Consider the following 18,878-nt stretch of genomic DNA (forward strand, 5'->3'; position numbering starts at 1 on the left):
TTCTTTAAAAAAATATATATACTTTTTAATACCTTTTTTAAAAAAATCACTCTACAGGTCTTATCGTTTGTTTGTTGTGTTACAGATAAGAGAGGGAAGCGTTGGCCGTGCTTCACAGCAAACCTCACGTAACCTGCGAGGGGAACTGAAGCAGAAAGCAAAGCTGAGGGAAAGCAGCATCTGACCTTGTCACTGGGGGGCAGAAAACAGCCACTGGCCGCCGCTGGTTTTACTGGTGCTTCAATCAAGCTCCCTGCGCGATGTGGAACTGCAGACAACTGCAGACGGCTCAGGAAGCGCAAGTTCTTTCCAGGTCCGTGGGGTGAATAAAAATTGTTAACTCTTGGCTTGATTTGTCATCCTTTGGGGGAAAAAAAAGTCATGTCAGACCGGCAATTAAATAGTCGTGCCGTTAGACTGAGCGCAACTTGAAGTGGGTTGTCCCGGAGGTGAGAGTGACTCTGGCCAGCAAAGCCGAGGAGAAGCCTGTGCAACTTCACGTCTACCCGGGACTCCTTGGAGAGGTGATAAAGTGAGTAATAAGACAAAGTGGGAGTTATAAAGCAGATGCGATAGCTTCAGCAGAACTTCTCTTCGCTGCCACATCCGCTCGTTAAAAAGCAACTAATGTTATTTTGAAAACAATTTGAGGAAAAAATGAACTTTGAGCATCTCTGCAGTTCTTGTGTCTGATGCATTCATCAAGAAAATCAATAATATAACACAAACGAAGGAGAGGAGCGAATATGGCGAAGGCAGCTAAGGAAATTCAAATGGAGAACCCCAGAGAGGTAGATACTCACAGCACAGGGGCGACATGCTCCCCGTCAGAGGAACAGGCAGAAAAACCCTCCATGCTCTGTTTCAAGAAGCGGAAGAAGCCCTGTAAGAAGGGGCTGGCCGCGAAGGATGCATGCGAAGGAGCCTCGGAGGAGAAAAGCCAATGCGCCAGCGCTGACCAAGGCGAGGCGAAAGTTTCTAATCAATCACGATCCTCCAAAGGAGCCTGGGCAGCCATCAAAAACCTCGCAAGACCTCGGAGAAGGCAGAAATCCTCCTCGCGGAAGAAGGCGCCCTCCAGTTCCCAAGTGCAGCTGGAGGTGGACGCTGAGGAGGGCTGCGCGCAAGGCTTCCCGAAAAAACGGGCGAGCTCTGGGGTGAAGATGCCCTGTGTGCGGTTCTCCAGAGGCAAGAAAAAACCCAGCCCCTCTGAAGCAGTGGAGGAGTCAGAGGGCAGCGTTCAAGCAAATGAAGTGATGGGCATTTCGAATAAAGCTAGTGAAGAGCCGGAGGATTTGGCCCTGACGGACAAGTCGGAATCCTTCAGCCCGGTCTCTGCAGAGGAGGACCAGGACGCGGCGGAGGAAAGCACCGACTCTGTTGCGAAGAGCGAGCCCGTGACAGAGCCCGCACCTGACGCGGAGGAGCAGACGGAGCGCACCGCTCAGTCAGAGAGGACCGATTCGGAGCCCGTTGATGAAACAGCCCAGGAAAAACTGCAGGAGGGGAGCCTACCCCAAGCCACAGAACATGCAGAAGGCAAGGATGTTGCTCCTGAAGCTCCTGTTTCCACGGATCAACCCGACAGCGCCCCTGAAACCACCGAGCCGCAGGAAATCCCTAATATCTGCGAAGAGCTGCCTGAAGGGGATGAATCAGAAAAGAGCATAAATCTTCCTGAGGAGAGCAAAGCCGAAGAGACCGCAATGGATTTCAGTCCGTCGGCGTTTAAAGATGATGCAGCGAGCGTGCAGGGCTGCTCCAGCCATCAGGTGACATTGGAAGCAAGCGCAGGCGTCGGCATCGTCATCACCGTCACCGAAGCCGAGGACTCTGAGGACACCGACTCTGACCAGGCCTACGAGCCGTCCCCGGTTTTGCACCGAAATAAGCAAAAAGGGAACAAAAAATCAAGCGGGAGCTTTGATTTTGGTAAAAAAGAGGGCCCTGAGGCTGGCGGCGGTCCCCAGGCCGAGGAGAAAGGTCCGGGCGAGCAGGGGCACAGAACTGGGGAGCAGTACGAATTGCTCCTCATAGAAACCGCGTCTTCCCTCGTGAAGGCGGCCATTCAGTCGTCCATAGAGCAGCTGGTCAATGAAATGGCCCTGGAACAGAATAAACACAACAGTTTTCTGTGATGGCAGCGATGCCCCCAAAATAACGCATACAGGGAGTGATTTAAAGCTCCATTTGGCCTGGGGCGGGGAGAGCTCGAAGGGCGCCCGGGGCCGAGGTGTAGTTAATTCTGCATGCCTGTTCAGTTGTGTGTCTATGTGAAACAGATCCTGGGACGTGGGGCAGACCCGGCTACGTACGGCGTGTCCCCCGGGGCTGGGGCTTCAGACAGCGCCGTCGACCGCAGCTGCGGAAAAATGAAGGTGTCGCAGCAACTGTATTTTCATTTATTGGCATCTTTACGTCAAGGCCATGTTTCTGCTGTCATCCGTGCCAGGTTTCCCCACTGTTCATGCTGTAGATCTGTATGTACCGTGCGTTTAGTGAAAGGTCCCGAGAGGCGGCGAGCGCCCGACCCGCTGCTGGGCTGGATTCGGGGCACGTCGGACGCGGCTGGAGGTTTGTCCTGGGGTTTGGCGGAGACGAGGGAGGGTGAAGTGACTGCAATGTTAACACAAAGACGTCAATGCCAGACAGGCTCAGGCTGGTGTTTAGTATTGCAAACAGGTACTCGCTATGTACAGATGCCAGAAACCACGGTCACCTCTGCTGTCGCCTCACATGAAGCCGGATGGTTGCGGCGAGCGGTGTTTTTCATTTGGCCTCTTCCCCTGTCACAAGCAGCCTGTGCATTTCCAGACACGTTAAAGCACGGCATCAGCCGCTCGCCTTGCTGACCCTGGGCTGCGCGAACGCCAAGAAAACGACAGCGCTTCGTTTGCCGCGGGGCCTGTTCTCGCACCGTTAAGCTCAACGGGCAAAATCCCAGCGGCATCGGCGGCGCGGGCTGGGCGGGAGCGTGCCTGCTGCGGGCAGCCCTCGTCCTTCCCTCGCCTTCCTCCATCCCAGTCACGATGTCACGGTGAAGCTGTCCTCGGATATAGCATATTTTTGCTCTATGGCATGTGATATAAATAGCAGTGAGCTGCATGCATGTTAGCAGTCAACTATTGCCTCGGTGTTGACATAGTTTGGGTAGCTGCGATGTGCTGCCGGCGCTGGAATTGCTTTGGCTGGGGAGGAGATTTGGTGCGAGTGCTGCCGGCACCCCTGGGTGCAGGCGGCAGCCTGTCCCGCACGGCTCCCCCCGTGCTGCAAAGCCCGCCTGGCGTCAGCGAGCCCCGGCATCCCCTGGGAAACGCGCGTTACGTCCGGCTCGCTGCTGCCGGGCTCTGGCTGGCTCCGGCACGCCACGTAGCTTGCTCTGAGACATGCAGGGAAATGCCAGAATGATTTTACCAAAGTCCTCAGGGAAAAAAATCTAGGCATGAGGGCCTGGGGACACGGCCGTAAAATGCCCGGACAGGCCAATCGCCATCAAAACCCACAAACTGCCCTGCTCCGAGGGGGTTTGCACCAGTGTAGCGTGTGTGTGCGAGCATCGCCTCTAACTACCAGCTCTCCCAGAGAAAGGGGCCTTTTAATAATTTGGGCTTGCATCTGCGCAGCTGGGATTTACGTACAGCTGCGGGCAAGTCAGCCTGTTCTGAGAAAATTCTCCTGCGTATTTCTCAGCCGATACAGAAATAGCAGCCTCGCTTGGCAATTGCTCACTGACCATAGGCGGTACGCTGAGATTTCCCTTCCCAGCGTAGGATTTGGATTCCTGTTAAAATACAAGGGCTGTAAACTTTCCTGGTACCTGGTACGCAACCACATTTTAAACTTTGATAAAGCATCTCCGTTGTTACGAGAGGACTGTGAGCAGCGAGTGCCACAGCTTGTTTCTGTGCAAGTAAAACTTAAGAAAAATCAGAGGATGTGAAAAAAAAAGCGTCTTCTTTTTCTGTGAATTTATTTAATAAGTTATCAGGTATCGATAGTTCAGTGTGTACAATTTTAATGGCTTTGTACTTCGTACTGGTCCTTCCAGGTATTTTGCCATAGTTTTGAAAGGGACTTTTTAAGGACTTTTATACGTACCTTTGGAGCTGCTGCAGCACCCCGAGAAGAGGCATACTGGTGCTGGAGGTTGCTTATGGGATTACACCGGGCACGGCAGCAGGTCGGTGCTGAGCAAAGGGCCGCAGCATCTCTGTGGGGCCCCGCTGGCGTCGGCTGCAGGGGAGGCTGTCTGGGCTCTAGTGAAGAAACACAAAATGACCCCGCAGGGCCTGGCTGTCATCTCCTGTCAGCCTGCTAAGCAGTTTCGGGAGGATTTAATGTATTTCAGTATTGCCTTTTAGGCAAAACATGTCTTCAAAGGAGGAGGAGAATGGCAGAAATGCTGTGGTCCAGCCCGGCCCCTGTGACTTGCTCCGTATCCAGGGTTGTGTTTGCATCCTTTCTGTAGGTGGTTTTTCCCTCGGTTATAGCTGTACATAAAACTGATGATTATTTCATTAAAGTTGAATGTACCTGTTGTTTTCTTGCCTTGTGACTGAGTGGGCAGCTATGGAGAGATTTTATATATGAAAGGATAAACTCACAGTGGTGCTCTGTTGTGTCCAGCCTTTTCAGGCAGCCATACAGTGAGCAGAAAGTAATCTTCAAGTTGTTAACAGCCCTGAAATCTTTGGAGGCTTGCTCCTCCTGTGCTCTTTTTTATAAGGCTTCCTTGCGGTTGCTGGCCAGTCATTTCCATTAGCAGAGTCCTGGCTGCTATAAGGTATTTGCAAAGGATCACAAATCTCCAGTGGCTAAGAAAAGCCGTCGCCCTGCTGCCCAACAGTTAAGTTCCCTATCGGATGCTCGGTACTGCCAGAGGAAAATGAGGCTCTGCAGACTGACCGGGGTCAAACCCCCCTGCACGTGGAGTGGCACAGCTCTTGCCGATCCCATGCGGGTGGTTTGGTTTTCTCTGCGAGCTGCTGGTTCCTGCTGTCAGCTCCCCAGGCTCCGGGTTGCTGGTTCCAGGCATGGTTTGGTGCTGACGGGGTCCACGGGCCAGGGAGCAGCAAGTTCAGTGCCTCTGCACTTTCTGTTATGGCTCAAACGGACCCCACCCTAATTTTTTTTTTTTTTTTGCATAACATCTTTCATGTAATTTCTTGAGGTACTTTACAACATAGAGAAAATACGGGAAAAAGAAGTTATACATTTTTAATTGCATTAATACTATTTATTCTTTCAGGTTTACAGAACAAAATACAGACTCATAACAGCCACTAATGACTTAATTAAGACTCTCTGCTCCTTCTTTATGATTAGAGAGTTGAACATTAACAAAATATTTATTCTTTCAGAGAAGGAATGATAAATTTGCTCTTGCGGAGGAATACGGGGCCAGGAAACCTGTGAGGACGTGACTGCTTGGTTGTGCCAGAGCACCAAAGGGTGGCCTGGCCTTAGGACCGCGTTCCTCACCGGCAGCTGAAATAAACTGGAATAATACATAACCTTGGTTTCTTATAGCCTCATTCAGATTGCTCTGGGGCCATCCGGCTCCCCATCCAGGAGCGCGTTGCTTGCTGCCCCTCTGAATTATGGAAGTGGTTGCTTTGCAGCAGCATCTTAATGAATTACTGGGTTCTTCTGCTCACCCCACGGCTTGTGCTGCTGCTTTTCTGCCAGATGTTTCCAGCGCTCCCCTCAGCGGGGACAACTCGGCTTTATGTTCAACAAGTCCCCTATCCCTGCTTTGCCGTGTCATTTTGAATATTTTCATTTCCCACAGCTTTTTTTATATTAGTAGCAAAGAAAAGAGTGTTTAAATAGTGTAACTCATGCCCAGGAAGGCTTCCAGGGAGATAAAAAGCTTTTTTGTTGTGTCAACACTGAGCCCAGCAGAAAACAAGTGTATCCTCTGAAAAGTTCCTTGTGGAAATTGTTGGTAGACAATGATGGCACGAACAAATATTGCATTTTCTTTCCTGCCCTGGGACTCCAGAAGTGCATTAGAAAGGCGCCGGCTGCTTAGGGCCTGATCTCCAGCCGCTGAAGGTCACTGCAGCTCCGTACGCTTCAAAGGACCACATCTACAGCAGCCAGGACTCCAGCGTTTGGATTTAAGATGCTGTCCCTGCATAAATGATGGACGTTTTCTTATGTGTGCTTCTGTATAAAAATGAAAACCTAAGAGTTGTTTTCACAAATGCGTATAAGAAATTGAGTAAACTCATGAAGTACGTGTGAACCCTGGTCTGTGCTTGCGATGGATGGATGGAAGCCAGACCCCGCTGATGGACCCATGTGTTAGGAGCAGCGAAGCCCTGATGTTGCCTGCCTTGTAGATACAGGGTTTCAACACGAGTAACTCAAATGGATGAAATGCTCCAAGAGAACAGATTGATTTAAATAATTTGCTTTAATATTATTTTATGTCTGCAGTTTTATTTCCCAGAGAAATGGTTCTTGTTAGCTCTTGTTGGGTGGTATTAAAATAATGAAATATTTTAATTTGCAACCAGGTAAAATCTTTACAGTAAATGTGATTTTAAAAAAAAAAATGATCAGAGGATGTTATTTCTTACACAGTTATTTAAGCAACAATATAGGTTAACTTTTTTTAGGAGGCACAACTTTCACATTTCTTTCTTTGTGCAGAGAATTGTGAAGGGCGCAGTTTTTCTGTGCTAAATCATGGGATTTTCCTGCAATGGGGTGAAAGTCCATTTAGCTGGAAAGTGGATTTCAGCTCAAATACCCAAACCCAGCATTTTAAAATAGGTTTCGTTACATAAAAACTGACAAACATGCTGGATACAAAAGGGGGGGAGATGTTAAGGAAACACGTTTTGCAATTCAGATTGCTAAGATGAAAGTATCATCTGCAGCTACAGAGCTGCGTGGCAGTCACGCCATCCGTCCCTAAGTTAGACCTAGCAGAGATCATGCTTTCAAACCTCTTTATTCTGGAAGAGGAGACGCCCCCCGCCAAGGTGGGTGCCCCAGCAGGGTCCCTTCTGCAGGTACCCCTGTCCTTTCAGGTGGTGCCTTTCCAGCGCCAAGGCCTTACCGGTGCACGGAGACACCGAGCATCACTTTGCCGTTGTCCCAGAGAGCAAATTTTAATCTTGAGCGGGATGTCATCCCTGCGATGTAACCACAGTCATTCGTGTCACGTTTGCTCTCACTGTTTGCCATTTTAATGAAGACACGAGGCTGAGGTGCCGATGCGTCAAGGCTCAGTGCCGTGACAGCTCCGTGTGATGTGAGACTGGTGAGATGGCAGCTGGGTGGGAAGCGCAAGTACTCCGACTCCTACGGTGCTTCTGAGCATCCCCACCGGGGAGGAGGAGCGAGGCATCCTTGCTCCTGCCAGCAGCCTCAGCCGCTTTGCTTTCTGCCTGCCAAAATCTCCCCCAGACTGCCGCTGCACAAAGGCGTCGGGCGTTGTCGTTGCAGCGCGGGCGGGCGCTGCGCAGCGCTTCGTTGCAGCCCAGACAGCCTGCAACTGAATTTGCATTTAGTTTGCTAGCCGGAGCAAGGCAGGGAAGGCTGAAGCGCTGAAAGCCTCTTGTCCCGAATCTCCCTGAAGTTTGTAGAGCAGCTGCGAGCCTGCGGGCACGACGCAGCGGGCTGGGGGACCGGCTGGCTCGCCAGCGCCTGGCCGGCAGGCGTGTGCAACAGGCACAACAGGAATGCACACCTGCACCCTGCTCATTAAAGCGATGAGTAAGCGGCTCACAACCGCACCGCCGGGATAAACAGAGGCTGGTAGGGGATGCTCGGCCCCTAATGACAGGCTTCGGCGCCTGCTCTGCTGGGTCCGGCGTTGCTGCGGGGCGGTGGAGGCAACCGCTGCTGGAGCGGGGCCCTCCCGGCATGGCTGCAGGGAAAAGGGGGTGACGCTGAGCATCAGCCTCCACCCCCGGCACGGCGGCGCTTTCGGCCGGAGCTTGGCGGGGCTGCACACCCAGCGCTGGCAGCAGCCCCACGGAGGCCTGGCTTGATGGTTGACACCGCGCTTCTGCCTGCCATGAGGTTTCTTCCCTTGCATCACCCCCAATGGCTCACGGCCCTGGTTTCCCTGCCCCGGCACCTATAGCTGGCTTTACATCCTGCGACCAGCGGGTTGCAAATCCAGCGCCAGGAGGGACAGAGGGCTTTACACAACGTTTTCTTATGCCGGTTTCCCAGTAACAGAAGGGTTAACATGGACTAAAATTTGTCCAACTGCCACTGGAAGCCTTTAGCAGCATTGCCCTATGCATCGCAGGAGGGTAAAGCCATGCAGGGGCTGCCCGGAGCCCTGCAAAGCCTCCCCGGGGCATCTCAGCTCAGGTGAAAACCAGCCTGATTGAGCAGACAAGGTTTTGAGCTTTGCTGCACCTTTGTTCCGAGGGTGCAGCGTCTGGTTTAGGATAGTTAGTGGAAACATTTCCTCTCTTAGGCGGCTTTTGAAGTTGTGTCATTCCTTTTTCTTAATGAAACATGCAAATGCTGCAATTGCGTCTCAGGGAATTCAGTCCTGACACAGGTCTGGTTGTAAATATCTGACTGGCATGTAATTTAGGGCAGATCCATCCTCATGACCTTTTTCCTCGCCGTTTCTTATTCCTCAGAATATATTTTCCTAATGCTGGACTGCTGGGAAGCCCACTTGGTAGCAGTCCTTTTTGGCGTACCATGGCAGGAGGGGGAAAGAAAAGGTTGGGTTTTATTAAACAGCGAAGCTGAAGCTGATTGCAGCGGTATGGCACGACCTGCTGTTGGCAGATTGCCGTGGGAGGGCTTTGACAAGCCAAGAAGAAACCTCCCGCTTGGCCACTGATAGCTCATGGTCCCATTCAATGATGCTGAATTGCATGTGCCGAGATCACTTCTCTCTGCACTTCTGAAGGCTTGGCTTACATGGGATTTACACCTTCTGCCTCCAAAATAGTAGAAAACTATTCAGTAACAGCATTATACTCTTTCTAGAAAGCTCGTGCTAGCGGTATTTCATGGTTTTGTTTTTAACTGCAATGCTCCCTGCTTCAGGTTTACATCCTGGCAGCAAATTTCTTTTCCCGTTTTAACCTTCTCAGTGTGCACAAATGTCCCAAACCCCTCTGGTGAGGGGCACTGCACCCACGGCCGGGCGGCCAGCCCCCCCGCACCCCCTGCATGCCGCTGCTGCCCGATTTGGCAGTGATTTGACAGACAACATGCGAGCGAAGAGCCTGCCCGAATGGCTGGTGTAGCCAGATGGCTGAGGGCACATGCTGTAACCACAGCCTGTGCAGAAGGTAAAATGAGCTGAAGGGTTTTTTTTTTTAAGCCTGCATGGAGATGCGGCGAGCACAGCCCGGCCATCAGCATCCCCTCCTGGGCAGACAGCAGGCAAGCGCCAGCATGGCTCTCCCCCAGCCGCCCAAAAATTCAAGGTGGAAGAGGTAAAATCCAAACGTTTGCAGGTGAACATCGAGAGGGGACGGGTTACCTTTTAAGGACGGCCTGTGCAAGTAACAGGCGTCAAAGTCTCGCTCCTCTGGCACCGGTAATGCAGAAGTTCAGCCTAACGCTTTCATTGCACAAAACGGCATCTCCAGCCAGCACTGCAGGTGGTGAAAAGCAAGTTTCTCAGTAAAATAGCCAGACCCCATGCTGGAAGGGGGGATAAATGCCCTTTATTCCACACCCCTTACTGCACCCTAAGCAGCCCGGGAACCGTGGCGCCTGTTGGACCCGGCCTGTTCAGCATCAGAGCACTAAAAATATTTCAAAATGCCTATCTTGAAGTTGTTTAGCATACTTTGGTCAATAAGCCACCTAACCTACAGGCGACATATTCAGACCAGCACCCAGATACCTGTGAAAGTGATGGTAGCCACTGCAGCGCTTACTGGCATTTCAGAGGTTAACTTGAGCTGGCCGAGGAGTCTGCTCACCCTGCGGGGCTCTGGCAGGGGTCTGAGCCCCCATCTTCCCACGTTTTCATGAAACATGAGCTGCAGAGCCCACAGACAAGGCACTTCAATGCCTGTGGCTCGTCAGCTCTGCACCCTCGACGTGGGGACCCCTTCGCAGCACAGGGCAAAGCTCTGAGGATGCCCTGGAGCTTTTAAACGTCCAGCCTTCAAGTATCAGCACCCCGGGGCTTTCCTTGCCTAAGCCCATGTGCATCTATCAACCAGTCACAGATATCTGGAAGGAATCACCAGTATCATTATTCTGCACGCTGTGACAAATTCTTCTATGTTTTCATTAAAAAAAAAAAAACAGAAGAAATGAATATTTGCCAAGCCCAGCTGTGCAAGTCAGGCAGATTTTCAAGCATGCACCGCCACAAAGGTTAAGCACTCTGTAATTCAAGTGTCTTCTACATACAGTAATAAAACTTCTTATGATGTATCCAGGAGCAGCTGCTGCCCTTGCTTAGCAAACCTAACTGCCTTCTAAAATTATTTTCTATTCATAAGACTTAGAGAGAATGATGCTTTAAGTTAACGTAACTTGGAGCTGATGACTTCTGTCTCCCAGGCTTTTTCTACGGTTATAACAGCACTTTAACGCTTGCAGTAGAAAACTGCTGAAAATGCATTTCTTGTCTTGCAAATGATGCAAAAAATGCCCTTCGCAGATGTTTGATGTCACAGATGTTCAGTACCGCAAAGCTTAACCAAAGTACACCCTAAAAAGGGGTGTGACGATAAAAAAAAAAATTGCTTACACTTGTAACTTTTCAAAGACATACGGAACACGTGGATGAACACAGTGCTGATTTCAGTATGCTTTCAGCTTTACTGATGTATTTGCAGTCAGTACTACGGAGTCACTCCTACAACACATAGGCACATATAGCTGATTGATTGATAGAATCACAGAACGGTTTGGGTTGGAAGGGACCTTAAAGATCATCTGGTTCCAATCCCCTGCCATGGGCAGGGACACCTTCCACCAGATCACGTTGCTCAAGGCCCCAGTCCAAACAGACATTTGGATCTTCTACCTGAGTTCATAGTTTTTATTAAAGCTCCCTTTTAATAGCCAAGAAGTGAAGAAAACAATCCTGCCCACAAACCTGAAGAGGAGCAGCATGTCCCAGGGACGCCTTCGGGCACTGCTGCTTGCTGTCCCCAGCACTGACCTCTGTTGTCACTGCCTGCTTTATCTTTGCAGAGACATCAAGGGCCATTTGACTTTCAGTATCAGTTAGTTCAGGCAAGTTAGGCATCTAGTTGAAGTTCCAAGGTGCTCATCTACTGACTGAATAGTCTGAAAACTCACTTTTAGCTGTTCTCCACAGCTATACCCACCCCATAAAGCGCTGCACACAAATAGGGAATGACTATAAAATACCATTTTTTTTTTAACCATCATGCAGCAATAGCGGTCAGTGGAAGCCAGAGGCTGTTTGCCCCAGTTATAAGCAGTCTGCGCTGGATGTGATTTAGCTGACGCTATTAGCCCGGGAGAGACCCAGAAGGCTCTCTTCGAGGAAACGCTCCATGAGAATTGCTCCGAGCTCAGACGCAGCGTTTGCAGGCCTGGATGTCGACAGGGTTTTGTTTGTTTTCTTGTTTTAAAGAAAGGCTTTTTAAGCAGAGTTAAAATGCATTCACACCAGAGCAGCTTTAACGGGTACACACAGCGAGAGGAGCACTCGGTCTAGCAGGCAAGCACACACCAAACCGCAGCATGCATTTTGTAACATCATCCGTGCAGGCTCAGAGGCTGTTTGTTTTTCCCCTTTGTCTTAAAACACAATTTGGCAGCCCTCAGTGGCCCTTCCATCCCCTGGAGTGTGCAGCTCCCTGCCCAGGAGAAGCAGCAGCCGCCCTTACAAAGACCTCAGATGGTCTTTTAATTCGGCAGCGATTTAATTGCAGCCCTTGCTCCAGGACAGTTTCAAAGAAGACAGCTCAAGGGTCCTGACTACAAAGAGCTTTGGAGCGGGCATTTTGACAATAAACTGTTCTCACCATTGTTCAGGCTCCCCCTTTCCGAAGGCAATGACTCAACTCCACCCGGACTGGCAGGGAGCCTCCAGCTTCTCAAAAACTGGGTAATGAGATTACGGGAGCAGCTCGCAAGGCTTTTGCTCTTCGCTGCGAAAGAAACCTCTGCGCTGTAAGAACTTTGCATGCCTCCTTGGGGCCTTCTGATTCAGAGCATCTCCTGAGGGACGGGTTGGAGATGGCCTGGTAGGAAGCCTGGGGTATCTCAGGTGAAAAACTACGGAGGGACAAAACATGAATCCAAGAGGAACGTGTACAATTTTAAACCCCTCTTCGATAAGTTATTACTCTTCAGCTATCAAGGAATGATAAGTGAAAGGCAAAAAGCTTGCACTTTACCATTTTATGGTGGCTACACAAGTAGGGAAGAAATAACACATTATATATTTGCTCTTAGTAAATATACCAATTGTAATATTTAAGAATGGGCTTGCTCCAACCTGTTTATAGAGTCAGAAATCATTTTCACTGAGAAAATCTGTGTGTGGTATTGAACCCTGTAAAGACTTAGGCTAGGATGTGCCTCCTCTCTGAGAGGAGAGGACAGTTCTTTGCAGCTTTCATTCCTCCTTGCAGAGGATGCTCCAATAACGGGACGTGGTCCTAGAGGGGCACCAAAATTTGCCTCTTCTCATGCAGTAGTGGTTGAAGAGGGAGGAGTAGGAATGAACAAACATGCATGCAAACCCCTTGAGTCCAAAAGTAAATTGAAAAGATTGTACTGACGAGGACCCCAGGGCTTGTCAAAGTGAAGGCTGCCGCCCCGACATCAATGCCACCACTTCCCTTGGAAAGACCAGCCTTACGGCTCCCGCATGTATTTATGCAGAGATTTATTAACTGCAGTTATACAACACGAACTTCAGGATCCATGTCCTTGAGATATTTATTTTAATTAAAAACAAACTGTTTGGGAAACACAATACATATTTCCCTCCATCTAGTTTCAGAAGAGCAATTCTATGGGATACAAACAGTCCTAGGCACTGCGCAGCGTTATTAGATGATGGTTAAACCTCACACCCAGCAATACAGTCTTAACTCTAGTAAAGCAGAGCAGGAACAAGTTTACATTTATCAAAAATGTAACCGAGTTACACAGAGGCTTCCAAGAAGGACTTAGATGGGAATTAGCTTGAGTTTAAGTTAGAGAAGTAAAAAAAAGGCAAGTACACAAATATCAGTGTGAAGGTCTTCACAGTTATCTCAGAGGCAACGGGAACGGTGAAGACAATCAATCAGCTGCAGAGAGCAGCCACTCACTAGGTGGAAAATGCCAAAATATCCAGTTTCAGCACCTAAAGGCTACACAGGGGGAGACCTACTCTACCAGGATCGTATCAACGCTTTCTTGGATGAGATCCGACTCCAGTATACATTCATCTAAGTGGTCTTGGGATAAACTGGAGCTTTTCCCCATGCTCTCGCTGTCACAGTAAGGAGGAAACCTGGGGGTCACGGGGCTCTCCAGCCGCTGGCAGCGGCTGTATTTGTGCTGTTTCCCTCTGTGTGTGTACACGTGTTCGAGCAGCTGGCTCTTCGGGAAAAACGTGCGGCCAGACTGTGCAACTGATTTTTCTCTTTCTTGAGAAAGAAAAGTTACAGTTCAACTCTACTGGTTCGTGGTCCTTGGAGATGAGGGAGAGCTGGCTGATCTGCAGAGGCTCCAAGTCGCTGCAGCTCAGATGCTCCAGCGGATGCTCGTCCTCCTTGAGGAGGAAGGCCCCGAGCCGGTGGCCATCCCCAGCCTCCCTGTCCTCAGCCAGAGGCTGCACCTCCCCCAGGTCGCTGCTCTCCAGGATGGAGGCCGGCACGCCGAACGGCAGCGAGCCCGAGACGTGGGTGTGCAAGTGCTCCCGCAGCCCCCCCCGGGAGTCAAAACGCTCCCCGCAGTAGTGACACAAGTGCACCCTGAGGCTGGCCTTAGCAAAGATGGGGCCTGCTACCTCCGGAGAAGGAGGGGCGCAGCTCTGGGACACCACGGGCTCCGAGTCGCACCTCTCCTGCTTTATGGAGACCGAGAGCTTCGGACGCTCTTCTGCCGGCTTGACGAGAGCAGCGGGCTGAGCGGAGGGGCGAGCGACCTGCTGGTCGAGGGAGCTGTCGTCCAGGCCGATGGCCAGAGAGAGCTGCAGCTGCGGGTGATCGCCCTGGGCAGCAGACCTGCTGCCCGCCTTGGGCAGACTCTCCTTCGCTCCCAGGCGTTCCTTCGCCGGTTTGTGTGCGGCTGAGATCTGGATGCCGTACAAGTTTGAAGACTGGACCGGCTCTGGGGAGAACACTTGGTTCATCTCGATCGCGATATGGGAGAGGTGGTCTGCGTGGAGAAAGCGGATGCCCTCCTCCAGTCGGCTCTGGCTGACGGTCTGCTTTGGCCCTTTCCCAGTGTACATGATATGCAACAAGTAACTAAATATGTCAGGCTGAATGTCTGTAGGCTGAATCTTTATGCATTCGCTGAAACAAGACAGATGATTAAGTACATACAGGGCTCCAACTTACAGTCCTGATCCATTACCTGCCCATACATTTGCTCCGCCGTTTGCCGTTGGAGCGTGTGCGCTGCTGCCTGCCTCCCGCCCCACAACGAGCCGCGCTCCCCGCCCAGACCCGCAGAAGTGCACGTGCCCTGTTTGCACAGCAAAGTGCCTGAGCGTGTATTTATCCCTGCGATTGTAAAGGCCATGCGCACAACCGCAGCCAGGGACGGTGAGAGCGGCCAGCTCCCGGTCACCCCGTCACTCCTACGCACAGCCGACTGCCGCCGCACGGCACCGCAGCGATGCCACGCAAGCTACGCGTCGCCAGTGTGTGCCGCTCCCGTAATAGGAGGCAAAGAATATTTGTGTGTTTAAGTAATAAATTCAGCTGCCGCTACTGTGTAATCTTTATGAGCTTTGCACTTAAGTGTCAGTAAACAACATCTATTGGAAAGGAAGTTAATTGATCTTCTCACTTCCAGCCGACGGGCGAGGCGGCTGATGGCTAATGATTACCCTGCAAAGGTGATGAGGGCAGGACCCTCAGAAAGGAAGGAGAATGGAGAAGGGTTTAATCGATTACAAGCAGCAAGCTCCAGCTCAGAGGCGAGATTAGACCTCAGCACTGCTGTTGTTATACCTGCAGAACCACTCCTGACCCGGCCGGGTGAAGCATCTGAACAGCAGCTTGGAATAAATTGATGATCTCAGTCTCGGCCCTTATCTGCAAGAGTCTGAAGCGCAGAACTGTGATAAGGCTACAGCTTCTCGATTGCTTCAAGCCCATGGATCCTTCCAGAAGGGACAGTCCCACCCAGCACGCTTGCCCACAAGCTAACGCACGCTGTGTATGGGCAGGAGGTACCTGTACATCCCTAGATTGCAAATCTGTGAGGTCTCACTGCAGGAGGACTGTGGTACTTACGTGTTTATTTTCTCCGGTCACACAAATCTCTCCTCTTCAAAATGCGGGGCCTGATGTTGGCACATGCTGACTAAGAGGGTGGTTTTAAAGGACAGCACATTCTGGACTGGGAATGTTTAGAGAGCCGAGGCGTGTGCTGGGTTAGGAAAATAATCTCAGGCCATCTAACATCCCCACTTACGCTCTTTTAGACTATAACCCCTTTAGAAAGGGGAAAAAGCAGGAAGTTGAACAGAGTGGTTAACCGGTTAGGAGGAGAGCTGCGTGTCCTTACCTCGTCTGATGAATAAATATCATCTTAAAATAGTTTGAAAAAGCAGCGAGCACCGCTCTGTGGGCTTTGAAGTAAACATCTCCAATGGCAACTGTGCAGTCACACAGAAAGCCAAACTCCCGCTGCATGTTCAGCTGCTGGAGGAGGAGGACGCTGTGGCCGGTGGTATCCATGGCGTGCCTGAGAGCAAGAGAACAAGATGTTCATCTCGTGAAGAAATCACAGAGCTCCCGAAGCCTCAAACGTGGGTTTCTCACCACTGAAAGGAGACGGGCGCTCAGTGAGCTCAAAACCTATCCGGGACTTTTGGATGTGCCAGCTACAAGCAAAGCTGTTTCTCCTACAAATTAACCACGCTCCGTGGCGTATCGGCGCTAACTTTACACGTCGCTGGCGTTTTTGCTCTGACCTCGGATCGCGCTTTCCGCCGCACGGCCGCCTGCCCTCCCCATCGCTCCCCGTCCCCGCCGCGGAGGCGGAGGAGCGGCGGGAGCGGCGGAGCCGCCGCGCACAGAGGGGCCCTGTGCGGCCCCACAAAGCCCCCATTGTGCCGGGCCGGGCCGCCCTTACCCCGCGCCCGCGGCCCCTTTGCAAATAAATGCTGATATTTGCTATTGTTTCAGCTCTAAATTATTGGGGGTGGGGGGTGAGCGCGGCCTCCCCGCGGAGCGCACCCAGCGCCCGCCCCGCCCGGCCCCCGCGGCTCCCCGCGCCCGCGCAGCCGCTTACCCCCGCGGAAGCCCGGCTCGGCACCGCCCGCCCCCGCTGCCAGCCCGGCGGATGGGGTGGGCGCCGCCCCCCCGCGCTTCCTGCCGCCGGCCCCGCCGCCCCCGCCGCGCCGGCAGCAGCGAGCGCGGGCCCCTGCGCGCCCCCTGCGCGGCTGCTGCGCGGCTGCTGCGCGGCCCGGCCGCGGGGTGGGCGCAGCGCGCGGCGCGCCCGCAGCCCCTGGGGGGGGAGGGGCCGCGCTCCCCCCCCCCCCCCCCCCCCGCCCCGGGCGCATTTCGGAGGGGGCCGCCGGAGAGCTCCGCCCGGGCGGGGGGACCGCGCTGCTTGAAGCGCCCTGGGACAGCGTCGCCTGCTGAGCTCCTCCGCTCTCGGCACAGGTTGTTTTTTTGTTGTCTTGTTTTTGCTAACAGGAAAAAAACCTGTAACAGGCGCCTCCCCGGCCTGCCTGCTCATGAAAATGGACGTGAAGATACCATCTGGCTTTTTCACTCATGTCTGTGGCCTCAGTGCTTTCTTTAACCACCGGTGAATCCTGTGGATGCACCATTTCGCTCTCAGGCCTCCTCCAATCTCTTATTGATTTTTAAACCAGGGGTTATTTTGGGCGAGAGCCGCTGCGCTGGGTCGGGCCGCAGCCCCCCACCCCGATCTCCCGGCCTCCGGCAGCTCCCGGAGCATCGTCCCGAGCCGCGGCCTGCGCTTTGGTGTTCAGGACAATCTTTGAGGTGTCTTCCCCATGAATTTTATCAAATTGCCTTCTGAACCTGTTTAAACTTCCAGAGCCTGCAGCATCCTGCTGCCACCAGGTTAATTTGGTGTCCACAGGTTGTTTTTTGGCTGGAAAAGGCAGTGAAAATCGCTGTTTGTGTGCTTTCACCGTGGTTTTGGTGCGGTTTCAGGGATCTGTCACACTCACCTCCTCGGTGGCATCTCTCCTGGCTCAGGGCCTCTGCAGAAGGCATTCGGTGCCTCGGATCATCCCTCTTGGTTTTCTCTCAGCATTTGATACTTTGCAGTTCATTTTCCTATTGCATTCCCATAATTGTGATTTTTTTTTATTGGGCTGTTCGCAAATCTTTAGGGCAAATAATGCCCCTGGCCCCCCAGAATCCAGCAGTTTATGGGGCTGTTTCCAGCGGTGCCTCGATGCGGCCTGAGCCTGGGTGGAGGGAGGATGGAGATGGGCCGAGAGACGGTGAAGCGTATGCTCCGAGGCGTTTTGCTCCGGGCGGTGTTTGCTGCTTATCCCACTGACCAGTACAGCCGTCTCTTTTCCATTGCTCCATGTATTATTTCTTCTGTTTTAAATAAAAAGCTCACAGGGCTCAGGGACCATCTTTCCCTCCTGTGTTTGTGCAGCAGCAGGACTGAGCGTCGACGGAGCTATAATCCTGCTACTCCTATAAGTATCGGTAGCCGCTTTTCTTCCCCAAAAAGGCTGGCAGTAGGTGGCTCAAGGTTTTGTAGCCCGTTCTGGGTTATTTAACGTATTTATTAACCCGTGTACGGAGTGAGTCGCTATTTGCAGATGAGATGTTATTTATTTAAAAGATTAATTATTTACACGTTATTTAGGTTGACTCCGGGCCAAAGAGGACTTTGAAGAGCTTCAGAGAAACTGGAGCCAAAATGATGGAAGCGATGATGAGAAATGAAATTTGGCGTTTCGCTGTAAGACGCGGGCGATGGTATCATACACCTCAGCAGATATAAAGTGATACAGCCGGCGCCAATGGGTCAAAAAAGAGAGCAGGACATAATCGCACTTATCTTTGTGAGTGCTTCTGCTCGCTCCTCCTCTGTGGCCAGAAAATAATAATAAAAAAAAATAAATTAGAAAGGCAAGTATGGTGGGAGGGCAGCGAGAGAATGGGGACTGTGAGAAGGGGGACTGCCTCGTGCCCCGTCTTACCGGAGGTGGGAGAAGCTCCCGGCGTGATGCACGTGGGAGGGCTGGGAGGGAGCGAGCGGCGGCCCGAGCCCCGCATGGGTGCTCTTTGCTTGTGTTGCCCTGAGACGTGTAAGGAGCTGGGGAGAAAAAGACCCTTGAACCAGGAGAAGAAAAAACGTTTCAGTGTGATTTGAAAACCACGACCGCGTCGGCTTATGGAGGCCATTTATTTAACTTCCTATCAAACAGGAAAACCTTCGAAGAAGAAGAACTGCGGGGGGTCCCTCACCTTTCGCGGGGGCTGGTGTCTTGCAGCCACGGAGGCTTTTTGTCCCTTGGCGCTGCTGCAGGCATCGCAGCCCTGAGCCAAGGCTGCGGCGCAGTGAGGGGGGAAACAAGGGGATTTTTTTGAGACACATTTTGAAAGCTTCAGTTTTATTCCGTAGTGGTTAGAAAATCCCCAGACAGACCCGGGAGGAAGGGCTGATGTCCCATTTGGAAACTAGGATTCTATTAATTGGGTTCGTCCTGTTTGCCTTCATGGTGGAGGGATGCTTCAGGAAAACCTTGGGGGGCATTGAAG

At 51.9% G+C, this 18,878-nt stretch overlaps 2 protein-coding genes across 2 annotated transcripts; one reads left to right on the top strand and one right to left on the bottom strand.

Annotated features, from left to right (window-relative positions):
- Positions 1–746: 746 nt before the first annotated feature.
- AKAP5 (A-kinase anchoring protein 5) lies at positions 747–2,138 on the top strand (the record flags this gene model as incomplete). The annotated part of the gene is made up of 1 exon (XM_082317080.1): positions 747–2,138. One exon carries the CDS (start codon positions 747–749, stop codon positions 2,136–2,138), a length of 1,392 nt encoding a protein of 463 aa, XP_082173206.1.
- A 10,738-nt stretch (positions 2,139–12,876) lies between these two features.
- Positions 12,877–16,071, bottom strand: ZBTB25 (zinc finger and BTB domain containing 25). Its single transcript, XM_082317049.1, is given in 4 exon segments — positions 12,877–13,558; positions 13,560–14,456; positions 15,679–15,858; positions 15,936–16,071. Coding segments are annotated over 3 exon segments (1,308 nt in total). The 5' UTR covers positions 15,852–15,858; positions 15,936–16,071; the 3' UTR covers positions 12,877–13,320.
- Between the last annotated feature and the right edge of the window lie 2,807 nt (positions 16,072–18,878).

The sequence above is a fragment of the Platalea leucorodia genome, assembly GCF_965183815.1.
Source record: "Platalea leucorodia genome assembly, chromosome: 7".
Lineage (NCBI taxonomy): Eukaryota > Metazoa > Chordata > Aves > Pelecaniformes > Threskiornithidae > Platalea > Platalea leucorodia.